At 33.2% G+C, this 25,109-nt stretch overlaps 1 protein-coding gene across 1 annotated transcript; it reads left to right on the top strand.

Moving 5' to 3' along the window:
* Window positions 1-5,370: 5,370 nt before the first annotated feature.
* LOC134681584 (hemagglutinin/amebocyte aggregation factor-like) lies at window positions 5,371-20,978 on the top strand. Its single transcript, XM_063541232.1, has 5 exons — window positions 5,371-5,480; window positions 7,720-7,954; window positions 12,539-12,673; window positions 17,795-17,915; window positions 20,805-20,978. Exons 2-5 carry the CDS (start codon window positions 7,735-7,737, stop codon window positions 20,851-20,853), a joined length of 525 nt encoding a protein of 174 aa, XP_063397302.1. The 5' UTR covers window positions 5,371-5,480; window positions 7,720-7,734; the 3' UTR covers window positions 20,854-20,978.
* The last annotated feature ends 4,131 nt before the right edge of the window (window positions 20,979-25,109 follow it).

Below are 25,109 nucleotides of genomic sequence, written 5' to 3'. Positions count from 1 at the left end.
GATTAATGTTATTAAAGCAATTTTAGCGTCTTTGACCTACTTTACCTTTTTATTCGGATACTTGTGGTCATCTTCTCCAAGTTCAACGGGAACATTAGAACAATCTAGAATAGAACCCAGATGGAACCAAGAATTCGGGTTGCTATAACCAAACAACCCGGATGTTGAACCAGTTACCATGGTTGCGAACCAAAGAACCAAGGTTCAGAACCAAACAACCCAGATAGAACCAAGGTTTAGAACCAGAGTGCCCGGATAGAACCTTATTGCATTCGGAATTCTCATGACTTTTTATAACTTCAACGTATTTTCCAAATCATTTATTTATTTAGTATATTTATATATAATATATAATATAATTATAGATAGAGATGAAGTGTAAACAGCAATAATGTTCATAAAAGTATGATCTACAAATAAGTCAACACGACTATAATAGTCAATTGACCCCTTAGGCAGTAATTGTCCTTTATAGTAAATTGTTAACAAATTTACAAACAAAAATGTTCTCCTCTGAAACTCCTGAGACAAATTTAACAAGACTTAGTATCTCCTTAAATTGACCATGCCCATCTTTAATACTCAAATATCGAGATTCAATTTGTCAGACCTCATATTCATATATAAATAATATAGGACAATGATGTTGATTAAAAATTACAACACTCCAGACCCTTTTGTTGTCCACATAATTAATATTTCCAATAATTAACAAGTTCCGGGACGAATCCGTTACCGATACCGATAATATATTCACCTGTTACCTATTAAAAGAGTAACGAAAGATACCAAAGGGACAGTCAAACTCATAAATCTAAAACAAACTGACAACGTCATGGCTAAAAACGAAAAAGACAAACAGAAAAACAATAGTACACCTGACACAAGATAGAAAACTAAAGAATAAACAACACGAACCCCACGAAAAAGTAGGGGTGATATCAGGTGCTCCGGAAAGGTAAGCAGATCCTGCTCCATATGTGGCACCCGTCTTGTTGCTTATGTGATTACAAAGCCAGTACATAGTCTAACTCGGTAGGTCACATTCATGAAAGGGAAGGGGATTGTAGTTACGACGTAGGAACATATCCGATATCATTTGTGAAACGGTTATTCAATAACAGTCAACCAACTTGTGATGGCGTCCGTAAAATTTACGTAGGGATGATTTCAACTTCACCATTTGGAACTCTTGGTTTAAAAGCTTCCTTGTGAGCAGTAACCCTCTATCAAGTAAATCATGAAAGGAAATGCAAGCACGGGAGTATCGTATCAATTGGGATATATATACCCCGTATGCAGGTGGAATGTTGCTACTTAGAAATGGAAAGTTCACAATTGGAAAGCTGAAATCATCTCTTTTGTCGTAAAGTTTTGTTTTCAACCGACCCTCATTGTCAATTTCTAGATATAAGTCATGATATGAAGCCGACTTAACTGTATCTGTAGTATTCTTTATCTCCAATTAACTTATCTGTGCGTTCCGCATTTGACAGGCGCATCACCACTACGGTGTATTTAGGACTTTGCAATTACACGAGTCATAACTACAGGGTTGACACTACTAAATTCAATCATTGTCACATTGTTCCCTTTTGTAGTATTTTAATAAGTATGACTTTCTAAGATGACAATACGAATAATAAAAATCTGGACTTAAATTAAGGCATATAGGTTTATGTGTGTGTTACGTTTCATTATTGTGTCTCTGTTGTTTCGTAGTTCTGTTATATTTGAATATTTACCTCAGTTTTAGTTTCTAACCCGAATTTGTTTTTTTCTCTATCGATTTATGAATTTTGAACAGCGGTATACTACTGTTGCCTTTATGTATAGGTACAGTTTTCTATTTGTTAGCCGGCATGACGTAAAATAGCGAATCAAAGAATTCAACTTGGTTTATAACTAATATAGGACAATGCTGTTGATTAAACAATACTCCATTTCTGACCCTTTTGTTTGCCAAAAATTACCTTTACCAATAGTTGAAAGTTCCAGGTTCAAGCAGAAAGATTTTGAAAGCGGCAGAGAAAACTGTGCATCTTATAATTGCATGACTTTATCAGATGATACGAATAGTTATATACTATAGTATACTTTATTGTTTATCTGACAGTAAATTTGATAGTAAAGTCTATATGCAATATTTATTTTTAAAATCTATAGATATAGGAAGATGTGGTGTGAGTGTCAATGAGACAACTCTCCATCCAAATAACAGTTTATCAAAGTAAAACCATTATAGGTCAATGTACGACCTTCAATACGGAGCCTTGGCTCACACCGAACAACAATCTATGAAGCGCCAAAAATCACTTGTGTAAATAAACGCATCATAGATACCAGGACTAAATTTTGTACATACGCCAGACGCGCGTTTAGTCTACAAAAGACTCATCAGTGACACTCGAATCCAAGAAAGTTACAAGGGCCAAATAAAGTACGAAGTTGAATAGCACTGAGGACCAAAATTCCTAAAAGCTTTGCAAAATCCAGCTACGGTAACCTACTCCTGAGGGCCTTAATATTAAATAGTTAATTTATAAAATATAACCATATCAATTATAATTCATGTCAGCACGAAAGTGCTGACTACTGGGCTGGAGATAAAGCATTAAAACGGGAAAATCTGTTTCTTTTAGTATTATAGCATGGGCTTTCATGATTTATTGTTAATATTTATATGTGAATGGAGGTATATTGTAAGGCGCTTAGGGTAATTTTAATACTATTTAATGCCCTACTATAATGATAATAATAATAATAATGATAATAATAATAATAATTATCATTATATTAATAATAATAATAATGATAAAAATAATATGGGCAAAAACACAAAACAACGGTCAAAATAATCACCAATGAGCAACAGCTCTAATATGGCGTCGATTGACGATTTCGACCCTGTTGATGTATTAGTAGAACTTGTCTTGTTTAATCATCTTTACCTTATTGCCGACTTGTTATTTTACTCTTATGATGCTGACGTCATAGAGGAATTGTTTAGAAAGAAAGAATAGAAGTTAGCAATATCCTTTAACTTAACTTTCATCTGTAGAGGTGTATATATGTTCTTTGACTAAATAAATAAAAATTCCGTTACTACGTTGAACGCATCTATTCCATCGAACTAGAGATAATGAATACAACAGATACAGTTAAGTCTGCCTCATTTATTGAATTACATCTAGTCATATACAATCAGGGTAGGTTGGAAAACAAACCTCTACGACAAAAGATATGATTTCAGACAATAATCTTGATAACGTCATATGCATTTATAAAAAAGAATCGATAAATAGTTTACAAAAAATGAATACGAAACATAAACGTTCATTTCAGGGGCACTACCTGCAAATTCATTTTCCCCGATGTGACTTAAATTCTCATATTTGATTAATAACATACCAATAACATATATTAAAATTACAATAAGTCGGAAATATACAGTTAACACTGCATTTACCTGATGATATATATAAGAATTTAGTGTGAAGTTAGCCCAGAGGCCATCTACTTAACTTTCCAGATTACCACTCGAGATTACCGATGTCATATGACCCGCTATCAACATAAACATAAATTTAAATAAAGAGCGACCTCGTGCATTTGGATTTGTCCGTGTCTGTTTGATTTCATTTTATAGGTTACATAAAAGTTGACAATTGTTTTATCTATTTAAAAATGATGAATTTGTGGATCGAACCAGTCAAAACAATGGTTTACCTTTGTTGCACTTTCAATTTTGACATTCTTTTTTGTTTAAATGTCTGACCACGATTTATACATGCGTAAACAATTGCAATCTTTAACTATTGGGTTAAATTGAGTCAAATAAATACGGACTCAATGAGGTCGAATTTTCTTTTGCAGGCGAATCATTCACTTCCAATGTTTCATTGCTTATTTTGACAAAAACGAAACAAATTGGATGCTAAATAAAGACAACAGTTGTTTACATGTACCTGCGTAAAAAAGTCATAAAACAAATCCGGTTTACAAACTAAAACTGAGAGAAAAGCATCACTTATAACACTCAGAGAAAAGAACTATAAGATAACAACTGTCATTTTACTGACTTAATACATAGAAACAAAATGTGGATTGAGCCTAAATTTTGGGCTAGCCAGCCCTCGTGATTTTTTGGCATTACATGGCAGTTCAAATTAATGCAAGAACATTCAGGGCAGAGTTATGCACAAATAAACAATACAAAATATATTTCGGCATGTAAATAGTTATCAAAGGAACCAGGCTTATAATATACAGACGCAAGTATAAAGTAAAAGAGCACTGGTCCAAAAAATTCTTAACAGTTATACTAAATACGGGTAATATTATCTAAGCATGGGATAAACATCCTTAGTATTTAGATTATTTCATATTTTTGCAATAAGTATATATTATAACATGACCTTTTCCATATTGGCCCAAAGCCTCGAGGCCGATATGGGAGTCTCGGGATGATAACAGGGCCAATATGGAAAAGACATGTTATAATCCATTTATCACATATTAAAGTTCTGCAGAATAGAGACACAAAGTTCAATTATTACAATGTAATGAAACATAACAGGTAAAATTTTAAATTTTGTATCACAAACGTGTCGTTAAGGACGCAATGACGTGACGTCATTTGGAATAAGGGCACAATATCAATATCTTGTTTTTTGCCCCGGGCAATTTTGAGGTTATTGCATATGCAAAACCCAAAGTATTCGTAACAAATATGTGATAATTAAATTTATAGAATAAAATGACCATGTAATTGATATTTATGTCGACACCGCAATGCTTACTTACCACAGAATAAGAACGAATACATAAAACAACCTAGGGCAGCACATAAAAACAGCACAACAAAACCACGCATAAAACGAATTAATGTTTCATCATTTCACTTATATTAATGATTGAACCAAACAAAGTCATACTATTTTTTATATATCTCTAGCTGGTGCTCTTTGAAAGACATTATGATACTAAATATAGTGAACCTTACTTATTTAATAAAAAAAATAATCAACATATTATGTTCCCGCCTTGGCCGTGGTCGTCCGTCCGTACATTCCTAAACTTTAATGAGTCACAACTAAATGTTAAGAATGCACAATAATAATTACTAGAAAACACAAATCAATCTTGAATTTTGGAGGACTCACTTTTACTGTTATAAAGTTATGCCACTTTACAGAGAAAAAAATTGCAAAAGTTGACGTAGTTATCGACGTTCCGTAATTGCGAATTTTCTTTTTTCATTTTCTCTGCTATTTTTATACTCCGTTTTCTTTCTTTTATTTGTAGAATTACTGAACGCTTTTGATTAGTTCAAACTTGATATACGTCTTAGATATGCGTACATCTGTTTTTTATTTGACCTTGACGATGGTTTTGACTGAGTGCGAATTGTGTTGAAATTTAGAAAGTAGTGCCATTCAGGAAGCTGTTTTTTCTATCTACCTACACTTAGATTCAATGTAAGTAAACTTTCATTTTTTTCTCAATGTTTGTCACTTTTTAGACAGTTCCATTTTTATTAGAACACTTTCATTTATTCTGCCAAAAAAAGATTTATCTACTATCATACACAAATGGTAAGTTCACAGATTTTAAACTGAATGCGGTCATTAGCTGACATGCATATATTAATTGCATCATAATGATGGTTTTATGAGTAACATTCTGTAGTTCTTAAAACCGTTTTTTTTAAAGTTTACGGACGTTTATGTGCCGCTCTATCATATCTATATTATAATTTTATTGGTGTATTACTCAACATTTGTTCATAAACCTTTGAAAATTTTGTCTACAGAAACAAAAGTATAGCTGGTTCTATACTACAATATCAGAGAACACGTGACGGTCCAAATTCACTCAAGATAAAAAAAAAATATGATAAAATTTTGTATGTCCGGTCCTAAGTGATAATTTGTCACACACTGATTTTGAAAATACCATATTGGTGTCACTTGTTTATCAATTAAAGGAGGTAAGGGAGCCACTTACGTTAAATCAAAGTAGCTTTACTCTGATTCTAGAAATATATAGTTAGTTATACTTTTTTCTATAAATAAGAGAAACAAATTGCTACTTCTGGTTTTAAAAAGTTCACTTCCGTTTGACATTTTAAAGGTCATATGTCTTCTTACCTAATGCAAAAGACCCAAGGTTTTATCGTGAATAAATATGAATTTACAGCAAATGTCTTAAACTTAGAACGTCATTTTTAATTTCACCTTGAACTCAATTTCAAGGTCATAAACCAAAGACAATCAATCAAATGATCCTTAGTCTCTATTATGAAAGGTCCTATTGAGCTTTTATCATTACTGGTCGTCTATCGTCCGTCGTCGTCCGTCATCGTCTTCTGTCGTTGTCGTTAACTTTTTACATTTTTAACTTCTTCTAGAAAACAACTAAATGGAATGAAACCAAACATCGCATGAATTTTTCTGATGAACTGCTGAACAACTGTGATACTTTTTAGCTGATTCATCATCCAAGATGGCCGCAAGCGGGGGACTTAGGTTAACAAATGAAAATCGTGCAAATGTCTTCTTGTAGAGAACCATTGGTTGCAATAACTAAATTATGTCATAAATGTTCCTTATGAGGGTTGCTACTGTGTTCCTGATTTATTGTTCAAGATGACCACCAGGATTTATTACTAAATTATTAGGCAAATATTAAACCAAATTTGACCTACATTTGTAAATCAATATTTAAGTATTTGTTATGATTATTTTATATGATTTCAAACAACCCAAAAGGGTCAGGTAAACGACGAGTATAAGATTGGAGGAATCTCTCATCAAATGTCAACTCACCATTTGTAACAAAACAATGTATAGAACATCATGTCTCGAAATCAGATTAGGAAAAACAAATTTTTGATATCTAATACATTTTTTGAAAAGAAGCAATACAATATAAAGCCAAATTCAAAATTTATAATCTCACCTTCACCTCTGATCTTGACCCCATTTTCTGTATGGTGGACCAAGAACCTCAGTAAAAAGTCCCTAATTATTTTTTTACTTATGGTTATCAAATTACAATAACATTTCACTTGTTTTAAACACAGAATGAAGAAAAATCTCTCATAGGGAGTGTCAGGACACCTTTATCAAAACTATTCTTTAGAGCGTTTTGGTGAAACAATCATGTCGTAATCCTTTACGTTTGCAATGATGATGGGCACACAACAAAAGCAGTGTTTGGTGCGATAACTCTTACAATAATAATTGTTCGGTTAAATATATTCGGATTCAAAAAAGCATTAACTGTTGGATAGCATGCATATTCATCGTGAGAAACCACTATATGTCGTTAGAACAAATGTGTCTGAAAAAGAAAAAGATAAAAATAATAATTAAAAAGCAAGTTGTTCAGAGAATAACTAAAGGTTTGTCGACCCCAAACGATATATTTTGATACAAAATAAATTATTTTTATAAATGTCGATTTCAGTGTCAAATGATGGCTCATTTTATACAGATTCCAAAAATGTATGGTTTCTATTTTTGTTTGAAATAAGGTAGTTAATTTGTTATTTCCGGATGGAAAAATGTCAATTCCGATATTAAAAATGCCAAAATATTGGTCTACACAATTTTATAAGATCATCTTCTTATACTACGAATTTATATTTGTAGTACAGTTGTGCAAAAATTTAGACTTGCATATAATACAAGTATCATTATTTATTTATTTCAGTAAAATCATTGATTGATGATGCTGGTGTTACATATCCTTTGTTTGATATGTACACTGAATTTTGTGGTCGGATGGGAATGGGTTAACGATTATGATGGAGATATGTATTTTGAATGTCCACGAGGAAAAGCCATATCTTACCTCTATAGTACACATCACAACCGTCATGAAGATCGTAAATGGGCATTAGAATGTAGAAGTACTGGAAGCGAAAGCCACAGCTGTTACAAGACACGTAAATATTAAGAAAAACATTTCAATCCATAAAACATTAGCAAGCATATGTTTTAATTCTATACATCCAATGAAATAAGTAAATCAGTTGAGATAAAGTTTGATTGAATACTCATTGATAATAAAGGACCGGTAACTGATAAAAAAAAATCACCAAATGAATTTGACTAGCTACCAGTCGTGCAAAATTGCACATTTGGCATATTTTCTTTTTGGCATTTGCATAAAAACCCACGTTTATAAAACTGCGAAATTTTTGCGCAGTATATTGTGACGATGTCTGCGTCGTAGTCCGAAGACTAGTGTTGACCAAAGGCATTTAAAGTCGCAGACAATAATTTGAGTATAAGTTATTTTGGGGGTTAATTTTTGTCCTAGCAATTTAGTACTTCGGGGCCAACAACGTGAAATGTTCTTGTTTATTTAGGAATAATGACTTAGGAATAAGTGTATTAATTCCTATGAACTTTTTCACTAAGTTAATAACCACAGTAGTAAGATCGGGGGTCATGGCCTGTCACGAAGACCGCGGGACCGGTAACGTATCGGAAGTCACATTGTATCTAAGGTCGTCGTCACCTTTTCTTCGGTTAGTAGCATGTCAATCTGCAAAGTCGTTGTTTTATTGATCAGAGTTATATTATAAGATAATTTCCCCACATGGCCTTTATTATTCAGGAATAAGTGGCCGATATGGGGTCACCAAACTAGGATTTTCTTGTTTTTGGACTATAACGTTAAAAGTTTAAGTATTTGGATAACTATGAAATTGTACCAAGAAGTTCCAGGCAATACAATACAAATGATATCGGATATGTTCCTTACGTCGTAACTACAATTCCCTTCCCTTTCATGAATTTGATCTACCGAATTAGACTATTTACCGGATGTTTAATCACAGAAGCAACACGACGGGTGCCACATGTGGAGCAGGATCTGCTTACCCTTCCGGAGCACCTGAGATCATCCCTAGTTTTTTTTTTTTTTTTTTAAACGTAATAAATATCTTTATTTCAAATTTGCTGTTACAATTTACCAAGTTGACAGCTTGTAACTTAGTATCCCTCATGTTAGTTTACCTAATAGTTTAGGGAAACATTATTTGGTAAGATATAACTTATTCATAATATAAGTATCTATAGTATAATTGATTTCACAAATATATTAAATAAATATTGTGAATACACATACAGATCTTTGTTAAAAAAATTCTTGTCTTTTTTTTTTTTTTATCTTAAATTTTCCTAGTTTTTGGTGGGGTTCCTGTTGTTTATTCTTTAGTTTCTATGTTGTGTCATGTGTACTATTGTTTTTCTGTTTGTCTTTTTTCATTTTTAGCCATGGCGTTGTCAGTTTGTTTTCGATTTTGAGTTTGACTGTCGCTTTGGTATCTTTCGTCCCTCTTTTGTGATCGATTTTGGCGGAAATGATCATAACTGTTATGAAAAATGATACCAAGAAATAATCGCTTTGGTTTTTTTTTCGTAAAAAAAGATGAATTGCTTTTTTTCAGATCAATTTAAAAGGGTATAGTTCTGAAGTACCGGGGTCATTTGATACGCTGCATCTAAACGTGGTTATTAGGATTGTGATTTTAAGCCCTGTTTTTGAATTGATCCAAAATTAGTAAATGGTTCCAAAATTAAACTTTGTTAAGTTTCATAAACAATATGATTATTGTGGTTTGATATGCATAATCTTACCTTGTTTGATTTAAAAAAAATGATTTGTTTTGGAGTTTCTATGTTATGCTGAAACTGAACGTGTATTAACATTTTTTTTATTTTGAGATCATGTTTCCTATTTTTTTTTAGATTAGAGTCCGAAGGGTCCAACTTTGTTTAGTTGTAACAAAATCTAAATTCAAGGGTTTCTTGATAATATTATGCTGAATCAAAACTTGATTTCTTATTTTGCCTCTAGTTTTCAAGTTCGCACGAATCGGGGTCTAAATTTATATTTTATTTTATTTCAACCAACATTGAATGTATAGAGTTCTTTGATATACTGAATTTTGCCATGTATTAATATTTCGGAATTTGTGCCATATTATGCGGGGTTCACACATTGCCGATTATTGCTCCCGATTGAGATCAGACGGCAATACGACACGAAAAGTGAAAAAGTCGGAGTAGTATCCTCAATTATCTGGAATGTCCTATCATTGTCTGAACGCATTCGTTTCAGTTCGTAACAGATTCCTACGGATCGGGAAGGGTCCGAATAGTTCGGCAAAGCATCCCGACAGTTAGGTGCGTCCCGTAACATTCGGAGCAAATCAGCCTGTTTGGTCTAGTCGGATTACAATCGTGGCTATGTCGTGACAGATTCTGCTGTATCGGATCGAATTCCGAACAATGTCTTGTGTATTCTGGACGGTGTCCTGTGGAACGGGAATGATCCGGAGTCATTTTTCATAGTTGTTTTTCTGCCGATTGAGTCCAGATTGCATCCAGATCTTGTCGATTGCGAACCGTTTTTTGCCGAAACCGTTCCGAAACAGTCCCGTTATTAATACGAAATTCGTCAATGATACCCACGTCAGAGTCCCGACAATTACAGAATAGAATACGACTGAGACCAGACAAAGCCGTTTGCAATGCGATAGAGCGGACTATGATAGGATTACGTTCCGACAGTACTTGATCATCCCGAATATGCCGACAGTTTTCGAACGGATAACTTCCGTCAGCGTCGGTTCACTGTCCGGTCACTGTCTGATCTCAGTCGGATAACATTCGGTAGAGTCGGGACGCAGTCGTGACAGACTCGGTCGAATTTTACCTGGCAAAAAATACAAATCGGATTAGAAGCGGATTCAGAACGGTATTATCGGGACTAATTCCGTAGAAACGGTTGAATATCGGTGCTTCCTGAATACTATCTGATTGTTGTCGTGATCAAATTATTTTTTTTACAAATTTTAATTTAAGTTTGAATTTCCATCCACGATTCACAGGATCTTGATCAGACTTTTAATAAATTTTAATCGGGAATGGTCATATCAAGAACGGTAGTAAAAATCGTGAATGTGTGACCCCAGCTTTATCAAGCAGATTTATAAAGATCCACAGGGTCAAAAATTGAAATTTGTTGGATTTCACAAAAAAGAAAAATATGTTGGTTCTTTGATATGATTATTCTAACCGTACTTTATCTAAATTTTGAATATTGAAAATTTAAATGCCAATTGCATATTTTTTAAAGTATTAATAAACACTCATTCTAAGACTGAAATGTGCTTTTCAAAATATATAATAAGAATCCAAACTCAGAGATGCATTGTACAATGATTAAAAATATATAATTAAAAAGTTATCAAAGGTACCAGGATTTAGTACGCCAGACTCGCGTTTCGTCTACATAAGACTCATCAGTGACACTCATATCAAAATATTTACAAAGCCAAACAAGTACAAAGTTGAAGAGCATTGAGAAACCAAAATTCCAAAAAGTTGTGCCAAATACGGCTAAGGTAATCTATGCCTTGGATAAGAAAATCCTTAGTTTTCGAAAAATTTTAAGTTTTGTAAACAGGAAATTAAAAACAAATGACCACAATATTGATATGCATGTCAACACCGAAGTGTCGACTACTGGGCTGATGATACCATTGGAGACGAAACGTCAAGACATTCTTTGAAATAGATAAAGCATCACATATAACTTCAAAGAAATAATATGTTTAGATATAGTTTGAATTTTACTCTTCATTGATAGATGATTTAAATATAATTAGAAATAAGTTTTATAGATGTTTGAAGACGTTGTATTCAATTCTCGAGATTCAATCGTACGTCTAAATCCCTCACAGTTGAAATTTCACATCTTTTTTCAATTGTATCATGGATAAGTTAGATACAGATAATATCACTTGAAAACAGATGATTAAAACAAAACAAAAACTCAGCTTTTCAACATGTAGAGATGGTGGTGATTAGTTTCTTGTAATACCACCCCAGGACAGAAACAATGCAGGTATTTGACATTTTTATATCTAATCACAAAGTTTGATATTAAAATAATTGAAGGAGTTTTTGTGATGTATAATTCCTTACACACTAGACAAAGTCTGAATTTGTATTTTTTTATTTTGTTATATTACACAGATTTTCATGGTGGCCTCATTGAATCTTCGTTTTACAGCTAACTGTGTAACCTTCTGTAAATAATGAAATATTAGTATATATATCATAATTATAAATATTTTTATTATCACTATAATAACTAGAAAAGATTATTTTAAGTCTCATGCATTTTCTAATGATTCGTTCATTCAGCAATTACCACCTATTATCAAGAAAACAAAATATAAACTAACACACCTATAAATGAAGTGACAGATTCATTTGCAATTTGTTTTGCCGTCTTAGTGGTGTGGTTGATAAACTGATTTTAATCCATCATTATTTTGATGCGATTTCCTGTTGATAATCGGACTATATTAAAGAGGAATATGTCTTCTGAAAATTGATTTAATTCATTAGTTTTTGGTGAAAATATTTTGAAGAATTATGCGGAAGTTTAAATTGTTATTCTGTATTAAAGTTTAAGTGCTAAATGTGTCTTTATGTTTTATTAACAGCTCATTATGTGAATGACTGGGATGAATTCTTCAGCTTTGAATGCAACAATTCTGGATTCATATGTGGTATGGACAGCATACATGACAATCGCCGTGAGGACAGACGGTTTAGGTTTCAATGTTGCTCAATTGCTGGTAAATATTTTATTATTGTTTAGTAATAATATTATTCCGGTACTGACATGCCTTACGATATATATATGTTATCAAAAAATTACAGTAAATAAATAAAATATGATTTTCTAAATTTATAAATACAACTTTTCTTGTTAGATAACCTTATATGACTTTGGTAATCTTGTTCAGTGCCTTCATATATTTTGATGCTCTTGTTTAGATATTATTGCCTTTGAAAATTATAGACTTTGAAATTCCTAGTGAAGGTAGTTAAAAAATAACGTGTCGTTCGGGCACTGGAAACCGATGCAAATTTTGATCTTTATATCAAAATGCTAAAAGCTGAGAGGGTATAGATAAGCAATACTTCGTTGATGTATCCTTTAATTTTATCTACTCTATATCCCCCTAATTCTCTATTATCGCTATTTTAGGCCACACCAATTTAATTCCTTGTTCGACGGACCCGCCCACACCTATTTTTTCAAAACACAAAACACATTTTTTTTATTTCTTTTATATTCCCGCTTCCCGCATTCGGAAATGTAATCGTGTCACCGTTTTTGGTAAATTTTATAAAAAGATATCTGATAATTTTCTTTCTTAGCAGAGTCTAGTGATATGAAAATAATTGCTAGAAACTAAGGGGACACGTGATGATATTGATATGAAATTGACAACGCCGTCATAGGTAAGACAGCGTTAGACAGATTATCATTTGTCAAATTGTGATTTGGATGGCGAGTTGTCTCATTGGCACTCATACCATATCTTCCTGTATCCAATTGAATTATTTAATTTTAAAAATATGTCACTATTGAAGTTAAAATTGTCACATTCCGACGACGATTGATTTTTTTTATTTTAAATCATTATCCTATCGCAAAGTAGGATTCTATATTTCTTAATTATTTCGGTTTGCGTATACCAATAAAGGAGCTAATTTAATATATATATATATATATATATACAGTAGTTACACGAACAATAACGTTGCGTCATGCTACTAATATTTTACAAACAATGACGTTACGTCATAATACTTATGTGTTCCCCATAACGACGTTAATAGTCTTGAAAAGTCCCAAGATGGATGAAAGCGCTAGGTAATGCTGCTTTTAAATCTCTTTTTGTGTATTTAATTTTTAATATATATATTTTGCGAAAGCAAATTTACAGATTTAACATTGTTGGGTTGATGTACAGACGAGTTATATATATATATATTTATATATATACGAGTCTAAATTGAAAACTACGTTCAAACCTATGATTGCGTTGGATAAAAACCGCAATTTTTATACGTGTGCATGTCAAACAAATTTCGTTGTAGAAGGGTCTAAAAACAGCACAAACAACATTTTCCAAAAGACCAAAAATGTGATAAAGTATATTTAAACAAAACGCATTTGACTAACAGGTCGAACAACTGATGTTCTTAAACCCTGCTGACTGCCATTGACGATTGCCAAATAAAATTGATCACAAGATGTAACAAAATGGATCTGAATATAAATTAAATACGTCACAGAAAGAAAAAAAATTGTTAACTTGTGGCTACGATGTTGTGCCACAAACATTCGGTGTCAATATTTCTTTAGTACAACAGATCTAGATTTCGACAATATATGTCTCTTCAGTGATGTTAGGGATCGAAACGGTATTTGGAAGGCCATATAATTTACTCTCAATTTAAGATTGACTCTTGAATTTTAAGAGACAATATAGGATGAACGGATCATATAAACCGGAGGGAAAATATGATACATGCCCAAACAAAAAATATAAACGAGTCAAAATTGAAAACTACGTTCAAACCTATGATTGCGTTGGATAAAAACCGCAATTTTTATACGTGTGCATGTCAAACAAATTTCGTTGTAGAAGGGTCTAAAAACAGCACAAACAACATTTTCCAAAAGACCAAAAAATGTGAAAAAGTATATTTAAACAAAACGCATTTGACTAACAGGTCGAACAACTGATGTTCTTAAACCCTGCTGACTGCCATTGACGATTGCCAAATAAAATTGATCACAACATGTAACAAAATGGATCTGAATATAAATTTAATACGTCACAGAAAGAAAAAAATATGTTAACTAGTGGCTACGATGTTGTGCCACAAACATTCGGTGTCAATATTTCTTTAGTACACCAGATTTAGATTTCGACAATATATGTCTCTTCAGTGATGTTAGGGATCGAAACGGTATTTGGAAGGCCATATAATTTACTCTCAATTTAAGATTGACTCTTGAATTTTAAACGACAATATAGGATGAACGGATCATATAAACCGGAGGGAAAATATGATACATGCCCAAACAAAAAATATAAACGAGTCTAAATTGAAAACTACGTTCAAACCTATGATTGCGTTGGATAAAAACCGCAATTTTTATACGTGTGCATGTCAAACAAATTTCGTTGTAGAAGGGTCTAAAAACAGCACAAACAACATTTTCCAAAAGACCAAAAATGTGAAAAAGTATATTTAAACAAAACGCATTTGACTAACAGGTCGAACAACTGATGTTCTTAAACCCTGCTGACTGCCATTGACGATTGCCAAATAAAATTGATCACAAGATGTAACAAAATGGATCTGAATATAAATTAAATACGTCACAGAAAGAAAAAAAATTGTTAACTTGTGGCTACGATGTTGTGCCACAAACATTCGGTGTCAATATTTCTTTAGTACAACAGATCTAGATTTTGACAATATATGTCTCTTCAGTGATGTTAGGGATCGAAACGGTATTTGGAAGGCCATATAATTTACTCTCAATTTAAGATTGACTCTTGAATTTTAAGAGACAATATAGGATGAACGGATCATATAAACCGGAGGGAAAATATGATACATGCCCAAACAAAAAATATAAACGAGTCTAAATTGAAAACTACGTTCAAACCTATGATTGCGTTGGATAAAAACCGCAATTTTTATACGTGTGCACGTCAAACAAATTTCGTTGTAGAAGGGTCTAAAAACAGCACAAACAACATTTTCCAAAAGACCAAAAATGTGAAAAAGTATATTTAAACAAAACGCATTTGACTAACAGGTCGAACAACTGATGTTCTTAAACCCTGCTGACTGCCATTGACGATTGCCAAATAAAATTGATCACAACATGTAACAAAATGAATCTGAATATAAATTTAATACGTCACAGAAAGAAAAAAATATGTTAACTTGTGGCTACGATGTTGTGCCACAAACATTCGGTGTCAATATTTCTTTAGTACACCAGATTTAGATATATATATATATACAATTCATCTAAACATCAACCCAACAATGTTAAATCTGTAAATTTGCTTTCGCAAATTTTTGGTTCTTCCATATATATATAAACATCAACCCAACAATGTTAGATCCAAATTTTTGGTTCTAGCCTCGCCGGGATTCGAACCCATGCTACTGTGATATCGTGACACCAAATCGCCTGCACTGCAGCCGTCCCGCTAGACCACACGACCACCTGGGCTCTTAAAAAAAGAGCTTTCGGTGGCCATATGTTACCTTTCCACGTCAGTTTTAATCTAGCAGCGTACTATAGTACATGATATATAAGGCATGAAGATGTTATTGTTACAGATCAGCTAAATTATCTATAGTAAAGGATCCTACAAATTAATGTAATATACAGTCACAGAAAATAATTATATTCATAAGTACTTCTGAGTCAGTGACAACCCTACAACAGATGTATCCATCGATATATATATGTATATACAACTCGTCTAAATATCAACCCAACAATGTTAGATCTGTAAATTTGCTTTCGCAAATTTTTGGTTCTTCCCTCGCCGGGATTCGAACCCATGCTACTGTGATATCGTGACACCTAATCGCCTGCACTGCAGCTGTCCCGCTAGACCACACGACCAACTGGGCTCTCTAAAAAAAGAGCTTTCGGTGGGCATGTGTTACCTTTCCACGTCAGTTTTAATCTAGCGGCGTACTACAGTACATGATATATAAGGCATGAAGATGTTATTATTACAGATCAGCTGAATAATCTATAGTAAAGGATCCTAGAAGTTAATGTAATATACAGTCACAGAAAATAATTATATTCATAAGTACGTCTGGGTCTGTGACAACCCTACAACAGATGTATCCATCGGATCGCCATCAATCATGGTGATACATGGCTGTGTACATAATGTATATACAACTCGTCTAAACATCAACCCAACATTGTTAGATCTGTAAATTTGCTTTCGCAAATTTTTGGTTCTTCCCTCGCCGGGATTCGAACCCATGCTACTGTGATATCGTGACACCAAATCGCCTGCACTGCAGCCGTCCCGCTAGACCACACGACCACCTGGGCTCTCTAAAAAAGAGCTCTCGGTGGGCATGTGTTACCTTTCCACGTCAGTTTTAATCTAGCGGCGTACTACAGTACATGATATATAAGGCATGAAGATGTTATTGTTACAGATCAGCTAAATTATCTAAAGTAAAGGATCCTACAAATTAATGTAATATACAGTCAAAGGAAATAATTATATTCATAATAACGTCTGAGTCAGTGACAACTCTACAACAGATGTATCCATCGGATCGCCATGAATGATGGTGATACATGGTTGTGTACATAATGTATATACAACTCGTCTAAACATCAACCCAACAATGTTAGAGCTGTAAATTTGCTTTCGCAAATTTTTGGTTCTTCCCTCGCCGGGATTCGAACCCATGCTACTGTGATATCGTGACACCAAATCGCCTGCACTGCAGCCGTCCCTCTAGACCACACGACCACCTGGGCTCTTAAAAAAAGATCTTTCGCTGGCCATGTGTTACCTTTCCACGTCAGTGTTAATCTAGCGGCGTTCTTCAGTACATGCTATATAAGGCATGAAGATGTTATTGTTACAGATCAGCTAAATTATCTATAGTAAAGGATCCTACAAATTAATGTAAGATACAGTCACAAAAAATAATTATATTCATAAGTACGTCTGGGTCTGTGACAACCCTACAACAGATGTATCCATCGGATCGCCATCAATCATGGTGATACATGGCTGTGTACATAATGTATATACAACTCGTCTAAACATCAACCTAATTATGTTAGATAATTATTTATATTTATATCTTGTATTTTATAGGAAAGGATCTCAGTCAATGTTATAGAACCTGGAGAAATCGATACGACTATCCCGATTCAGTGCGTGTACCAAACGGTTACGTTATAAGAGGTGTTTCCAGTACACATGACAACCGCAAAGAGTAAGTAAGATATTTCCACGAATATGTACCAAATGGTTTCTTCACTAAATATGTTATCAATACACACAACAGTGAATATTATGAAAGAAGGATATGTCAATGGGTTTGTACATAATTGTTCCTTCATAAGAGGTGTTTTAAATTGACACAACATCAGCTATGAGTAAGTTTCTATATTTGAATAGAAATAAACAGAATGATCATTATGTTGAAAAACCACATCTTGATATGTCCATGGTAAACTTGAAAATATTTGAAAATACGGATCCATCTAGAGTTCATAAAATCCTTAGAGGTGAGGCTGGAGACTCAGTATTTAACCGTATAACGAATTCAGCGCACGCTTAGTTTTTTTTCTGCTGCGTTTTCATGAAATATAAACAATGCAACACAACAACATAAATAGATGACGTTACCATTAACGCGTCATGAACCACATATGAAATTTACCAACCCCATACGGTCTCATAAAGGTCACCACGTGACGGCGTTAAACTAATCACAACGTGATAATTTACCCGCGGTGCGATAAAAATCCACAGAGGGTTAGTATAAATCATAGGGGTGAGGCTTTATGGTCGGTAGGGCGTCAGTAGTTTACATTATAACGAATTTATCGCACGCTGGCTTTTTCTGCTGCGTTAAAAAATAAACAATAAAACACAATAACGTCAATAGATGGCGTCACAATTAACAGTAGACGTGACGTCATGAACCTCTCAAACTTTACTAACCTACGGATCCAAAGGGAGTCACCGCGTGACGGCGTTAATCCAATCAAAACGTGGTAATTTACTTTTGGTGCGATAATTGTTATTAGTCAAAACGTGCCCAATGTTACACATTAGAACATATCATGTCTTTAAGCGTTAACACATGTACGTCTTAAATGACATCAATACCGTTTACGGCATTTCTATGATTGCAATTGGGGACACAGTTGATGAAGTGGTAATTTAGTATCATTATTTTGTTCAATGCCGGTTGTTGATAATTATCCTAATGGGAAATTTAATCTATAATTTTGAATTAACTTTTGACTGAAATGTTCATTGTCCAGTTACAAGTATTTCGTTTAGAGAGAACATATAAATAATTTTAGCACTGTTGAATTAATCGTTCACTAAATGAACTATTTTGTATCAATAAACTCCGATGATGCCTTATGTAAAAATCCAAAAATTGCTCGTCAGGCTTTCAACAGAACTGACTTCCCTTTATATACGACTTCAAAAAAGAAATCACAGTCGTATAATGTTATGATGTTGTCTTCGTCGTCGTTAGTGTCAGCATCAGTGCCATCCGAAGATACATTTGGTTTCCAGACAATAACTTTAGTTAAAGTGAATGGATCTCTTAGAATTTTACCAGAAGCTGAAATACCTTTAAAGGAAGGTTGAGATTGATTTTAGGGGTTTCGGAACCAACAGTTTAGGAATTAGGGACCAATATAAAGCCAAAAACAACCAAGCTTGTAGTTACCGGACAATAACTTGCGTGTAAGTGTATTGATCTCTCTGAAATTGTACTACACGGTTCCATACAACCAGGAGAAGGCTGGGATAATGTTTTGGGGGGACGTTGTCTCAAAATTTGTTTAGAGGGTTATGTTTGTTTTCTTATATATATTTGAAATTTCATATAATCACACAGTATTGCGCAATACAAAGAAATATTTAATTGTTCAGTATTAATTGCTCAATAGCACGATATTGTCCAATACCACAGTATTAGGCAATGGCAAAATATCTACAATAGCACAGTATTGCAAAAAAGCAAGAATTATTCAACTTGCACAAAATTGTGCAATAGCAAGAAATCTTAAATTGCACAGTATTGCGCAATCGCAAGAAATCTTCAATTGAAAAGTATTGCGCAATAGCAAGAAATCTTCATTTACTTAGTGTTGTGTAATAGCAAGAAATCTGCTTTCCACAGTATTGTATAATAGCAGGAAACCTTTAACTGCACAGTATTGCACAATGACACAATATTGCACAATGTCAAGAAATCTTCAATTGCACAATAGCAAGAGATTTCAATTGAAAATAAATGCAAATCTTTTAACCAAATTCAATGGGATTAATTTAAAGTGTTTATTTTTTATGGGCTCTTACCTTGTATTACTTTTTTTGAATATCTGGCCCCATTTTAAATTGATATCCGTTGAGATCAAAAGGGTAAACAATTGATTGAATTCATCATAACGGAATTATGACGACTCTGTGATATGCTGAATCTTTTTGTGCATTTAGATTTTTATTTTTGGTCCCTGGTTTCAAGTTAGTCTATATCAATGTTTGAATGGGCCAAACATTTATATTTGTCTGATTTCAACTTAAATTAAATGTGTTTTTTTTATATGATTAATCTAACCATGTTGTTAAATCATGGATATCAGACCATTCTTTGTAAATTAAAGTCCAATTTCGAAATTTTAAGATCTTTGACCACATTTTATTTTGTTTCAGAAACATATATTATGTTAAAGTTTGATAACAATGAATCCAAATTCAGACAGTATCAATCTAAAATATTGTGTCCAAACTTGTCCTAACTGTTCATGGTTTGATATCTGCGGTCGTAAATGTATCAGGCTGTGCGTAGCGGAATATTTCATTTTAACAGTTCTGGCATTTTAAAAGATCTTCAAAACATATTAAACTTGATATATTTTGGAATTTAATATGACGTTCATTATCACTGACCTGGTACACACGTTTGTTTGGGGCCCAGCTGAAGCACGCATCCGGGCGCGGGATCTTCAAATATATGAAAGACCCATTGGTGGCCTTCGGCTGTTTTCTACTCTTTAAATTAGTTGGGTGTTGTATCTTAAAAACATTCTTATTTACATTCTAATTTTCTAATATTTTAATGTCATTTCAGAGATCGACGATACAGCTGGGAAGTATGCCAGTTGGTGAATCGTGGATAGTTTTCCATATATGAGGATTTTGAGAGCTTAACATCAATTTAACATCGAACTTTAACATTAATAATCTATTCTATGAAAAATGCTTCTTTGTTCACAGCATACAAAAATAAATTTAATTATAGTTAATGAAACACTTATATAGAAAGCCATAACCAGCTTAAGAACAACCTAAGGCCCTCTGATTGGCGAGTACACAGCTCTATTTACATTGGATAACCCTACGAACACCTCTTTGTTGGGTCCATATATCAATAGTCTATTAAAAGTGAGACTTTTTGCGGTATTCAGCATTCCATTATTTTGTAATAACAGTCAAAATGACCCGTCCTTCATCCCGTTTAAACCATGTATTAATTATATATTTCTTTACCAATATTCAAATTTCAAAAAAATCAATACGTAAAACACAAAGCAAAGTGAGGAACGACATCACAAGATCAATGTAAGATTTAAAAAAAAACTTAGTTCAAATAGTTTGGGGATAGGGGTAAACATCGCTGCTAGTTTTGTTTATCCGACATCGATTTTCAGATGGACGGAACAATATGGATCTAAGTTCGGCTTTAACATATGTTTGGACTATAACCATATGAAATCCAACAAATCTTAACGGAAGCAGGATCCATGCTGACTGTAGTGTTTATAATATTATAATTTAACAGTGCCTTTTATGATGCATACTAAAAAAGACACAAATACTTTTTAAAAGTCATCTCCAAGTCAATATGCAGAACAAACATACCCGGCCACGTCCACTTTTATTTTTTGTCTATCTGATGAGTTAAGCCTTTTTCAACTGATTTTCATAGTTCGTTCTTATGTTGTACTGTTATACCACTGTCCCAGGTTAGGGGGAGGGTTGGGATCCCGCTAACATGTTTAACCCCGCCACATTATTTATGTATGTGCCTGTCCCAAGTCAGGAGCCTGTAATTCAGTGGTTGTCGTTTGTTTATGTGTTACATATTTGTTTTTCGTTCATTTTTTTTACATAAATAAGGCCTTTAGTTTTCTCGCTTGAATTGTTTTACATTGTCTTATTGGCCTTTTATAGCTGACTATATGCGGTATGGGCTTTGCTCATTGTTGAAGACCGTACGGTGACCTATAATTGTTAATTTTTTTTTCTCATTTTGGTCTTTTGTGGATAGTTGTCTCATTGGCAATCATACCACATCTTTTTTTATATATATATTGTCTTGACACAAAAAGTATACTCTGATATTAGATAACATATACTCATATTCATCAATCAATGTCCCCAAAATCAAGTTAAGAGAGAGAAAGCAGTGAAAAAAACTCTGTGGGGGGCTCATTGATGACCTTACTTAGGATTGAAAAAAATCTCAGTTGATGATTATTAAGTTAATAATAGTATAAAACATTAGGGAACAACTATATGGTCGTATTATGTAATTGAATAAAGAATCATATAAAATATAAAGTATAGAAATCATAGATTAAATTCAGAAAACGTTTTTTTTTATGAAAACAATTTGCTAAACATTAAAATTTTCTCGTTTTCGATCATAGCTTTTCGGAGGAGCACAATTTTGTAAATTTTCTACATAGAAATAACTTTATATATCGCCCGTATGTCAAATAGTAGCAAATTCGCATGTTTACCACCGATTTTCCAATTAATATCCTTGAAAGGTTTTTGTGCTTGTTGCATATAATTACCGGCGTACATCCATCCGTCTCTCTATCCCCTAGTCTTGTTAGCGCTCTTATGTGTACAATTCTTCTAAGATATGTATGAAAATTATATCATAGGTGTATATCATAAATGCATTGAACAAGTAAGAAAATCAGTCAGATCATTTTTTTTATAGAGTTACTGCCTTCGGTCAAATTCTTGCTAAATTTTTAGGAAACTTATATTATACGAGGAACGTACAGGACTATTTTGAAAATCAGTGCCGATCAAAGGGTCGTCAAGTTGCTTTTTCGTATTCGTTACTCATTCCTTAACTTTTTCGTTACTTATTCCTTAACTTTTTCGTTACTAATTCCTTACTCCCTATTTGTTACCTATTCATTACTTATTCTTTATTCCTTTTTCGTTACTTATTCGTTGCTTATTCTTCTAAGTAATACCTTATTTGCTACCTGCTAGTATTCGTTACTTATTCCTTATTTGCTACCTATTCGTTACTTATTCCCAATTTCTTTTTCGTTACTTTTTCGTTACTTATTCCTTAATCTTAATTTGTATACACCCACCATGACAGAGGGAGCATTAAGTTTTATCCTTGTTCGTCCGTCCAGGTCGAGGTCCAGGTATTTACATCTGAGTGTCCGTAAAATTAGTTTCCATCTCCAACTTTATTTAAAAAAAGAAAAAGTGGTATGTTTGTCAATGAGGCAACTCTCCATTAGACAACAAATGACAGAAATTAACAGCTATAGGTTCCCGTACGGCCTTCACTTTGTCTCAACCAAATATTATCTTAACCAAGGACGTATAACTAACATACGTCCTTGTCTTAACCAAAAGTTATGAAACGTACACATAATGCTTCTTACCACAAAACAAAGATACATGTTGAAGTGTCATAAAATTGGTTTCTGTTCTCTAACTTTAGTACGCCTATGTCAAATGTAATGGAACTAATACACAATGCGTATTACTTCATCACACAAATGAAGTTATAATTTATGTTATGTCACTTTTATCGTTTTAGAGTAATGCTCTTTTACAAATGAAAAAAATGCTGAATATGTTGTTGCCCTTCTATATTACTGTCTCTTTACAATTGGAAAACTGTAGTGAATTTTTCGTTTGCGCTCACTATTATGACCCGACAATTGTTCGTTCAAAGTTCACATTTAGGATTTTGTATATTTTTATAATGTTTGCTTTTTATCAATTATTCCGAGTCCTTATTGCGTTTTAATAATTTATTAGTGTATTGTATTTTACGCTATTCAAAGGTTACTTGTATTTTACACTGAACTATAATCCTTTCATTTAGATTAATTATCAAAGATTTATATCCGTCTTTAAGATAAAGGTTCTGTTACAAAGAACAAGGATAATTTGACACTAATTGATAACCGGACGAAAAGCATGCTTCGTATAAGTTTGTCAAAAATGGCTTCCGGCAGTTATCACTTGGAACCCACATACATATTGTGGCACATGAATAACCATGTTTGTGAGCGTAAAATCTAGGGTTTTGGTGTTAAATAAGGGCAACGGTAGTATGCCGCTGTTTGAAATTCATACATCGATAGAGAAAAAAACAAATCCTAGTTACAAACTAAAACTTATGGAAATGCATTAAATATAAGAGAACTACGACACAACAGAAAAACAACATTAAAATGTAACACACACAGACACGAACTATAATATAACACTGGCCATATCCCTTCCTTGGTACATGGCATTTTAAAATAAAAATGGTGGATTGAACCTTGTTTGTGGCATGCCAAACCTCCCGCTTTAATGGCAATGTTAACTATAACATTAACATGACAATATCACATGCCAGGACTACAATACAAATAAATGAAAGAACATATAGGACAGAGAAACAAATGAATAGTATCCAACAAATGTTCCAGGTTAAAAATTGAATACGCCAGACGAGCGCCACGTCCACACAAGACTAACTAGTGACGCTAAGTTTAGAAGCCAAAACAAGTACAAAGTTATTACACTGAGGACCAAAAGTCCCAAAACAAAATGTAACCAATACGCCTGGAACAAGAACATCATTAGTATGTAGAATTTAGAATGATTAATAATTTTGTGAACAGTAAATGTTATAAAATGACTATATAATAGATCTACATTATAAAACTGAAGTGGTGACTAGCTATAGAATAAAAACGGACACATTACATAAAAACACAGCCGTGTTAGTGGAAGATACATTAATACAAGTGCTGTTCCTTTGTTTTTGTTTTCTATAAGCAGGACCTATTTGCCCTTCCAAACAAATTAAACTAATATGTTTACCACATTTCCTTTTCTTAAACTCTTTCAAATAAACAAAAAGTAAATAAATGACATTGGTATTTCCGGGGGTAAATATTGTCACGCACCAAAGAAAATTGTAGCTCTTTTTTATTGGCCTTCCAAATTATCCCTTTTTACCCCAATACTATTTATTTGCAGAGTAAAATGACATTGTTTGACTAGAATCTGTCTTTAGAATAAATTGGAGATATCAAAGAGCGACAGGAATAGAGCAATCGCCACCTTCCTTATCCTTAAACACAGTACAGGTTGCATTATTTGTAAA

This window comes from Mytilus trossulus, chromosome 8 (assembly GCF_036588685.1).
Source record: "Mytilus trossulus isolate FHL-02 chromosome 8, PNRI_Mtr1.1.1.hap1, whole genome shotgun sequence".
In the NCBI taxonomy this organism is placed as follows: domain Eukaryota; kingdom Metazoa; phylum Mollusca; class Bivalvia; order Mytilida; family Mytilidae; genus Mytilus; species Mytilus trossulus.
This window is presented reverse-complemented; position numbering and strand designations above follow the sequence as displayed.

Bases quoted from the DNA above. Each gene is read 5' to 3' on its own strand.
- LOC134681584 (XM_063541232.1), top strand. From the start codon at position 7,735: ATGATGCTGGTGTTACATATCCTTTGTTTGATATGTACACTGAATTTT. The intron at 7,955-12,538 runs GTAAATATTAAG...TTTTATTAACAG, and splicing joins CCACAGCTGTTACAAGACAC to CTCATTATGTGAATGACTGG. The intron at 12,674-17,794 runs GTAAATATTTTA...TGTATTTTATAG, and splicing joins TCAATGTTGCTCAATTGCTG to GAAAGGATCTCAGTCAATGT.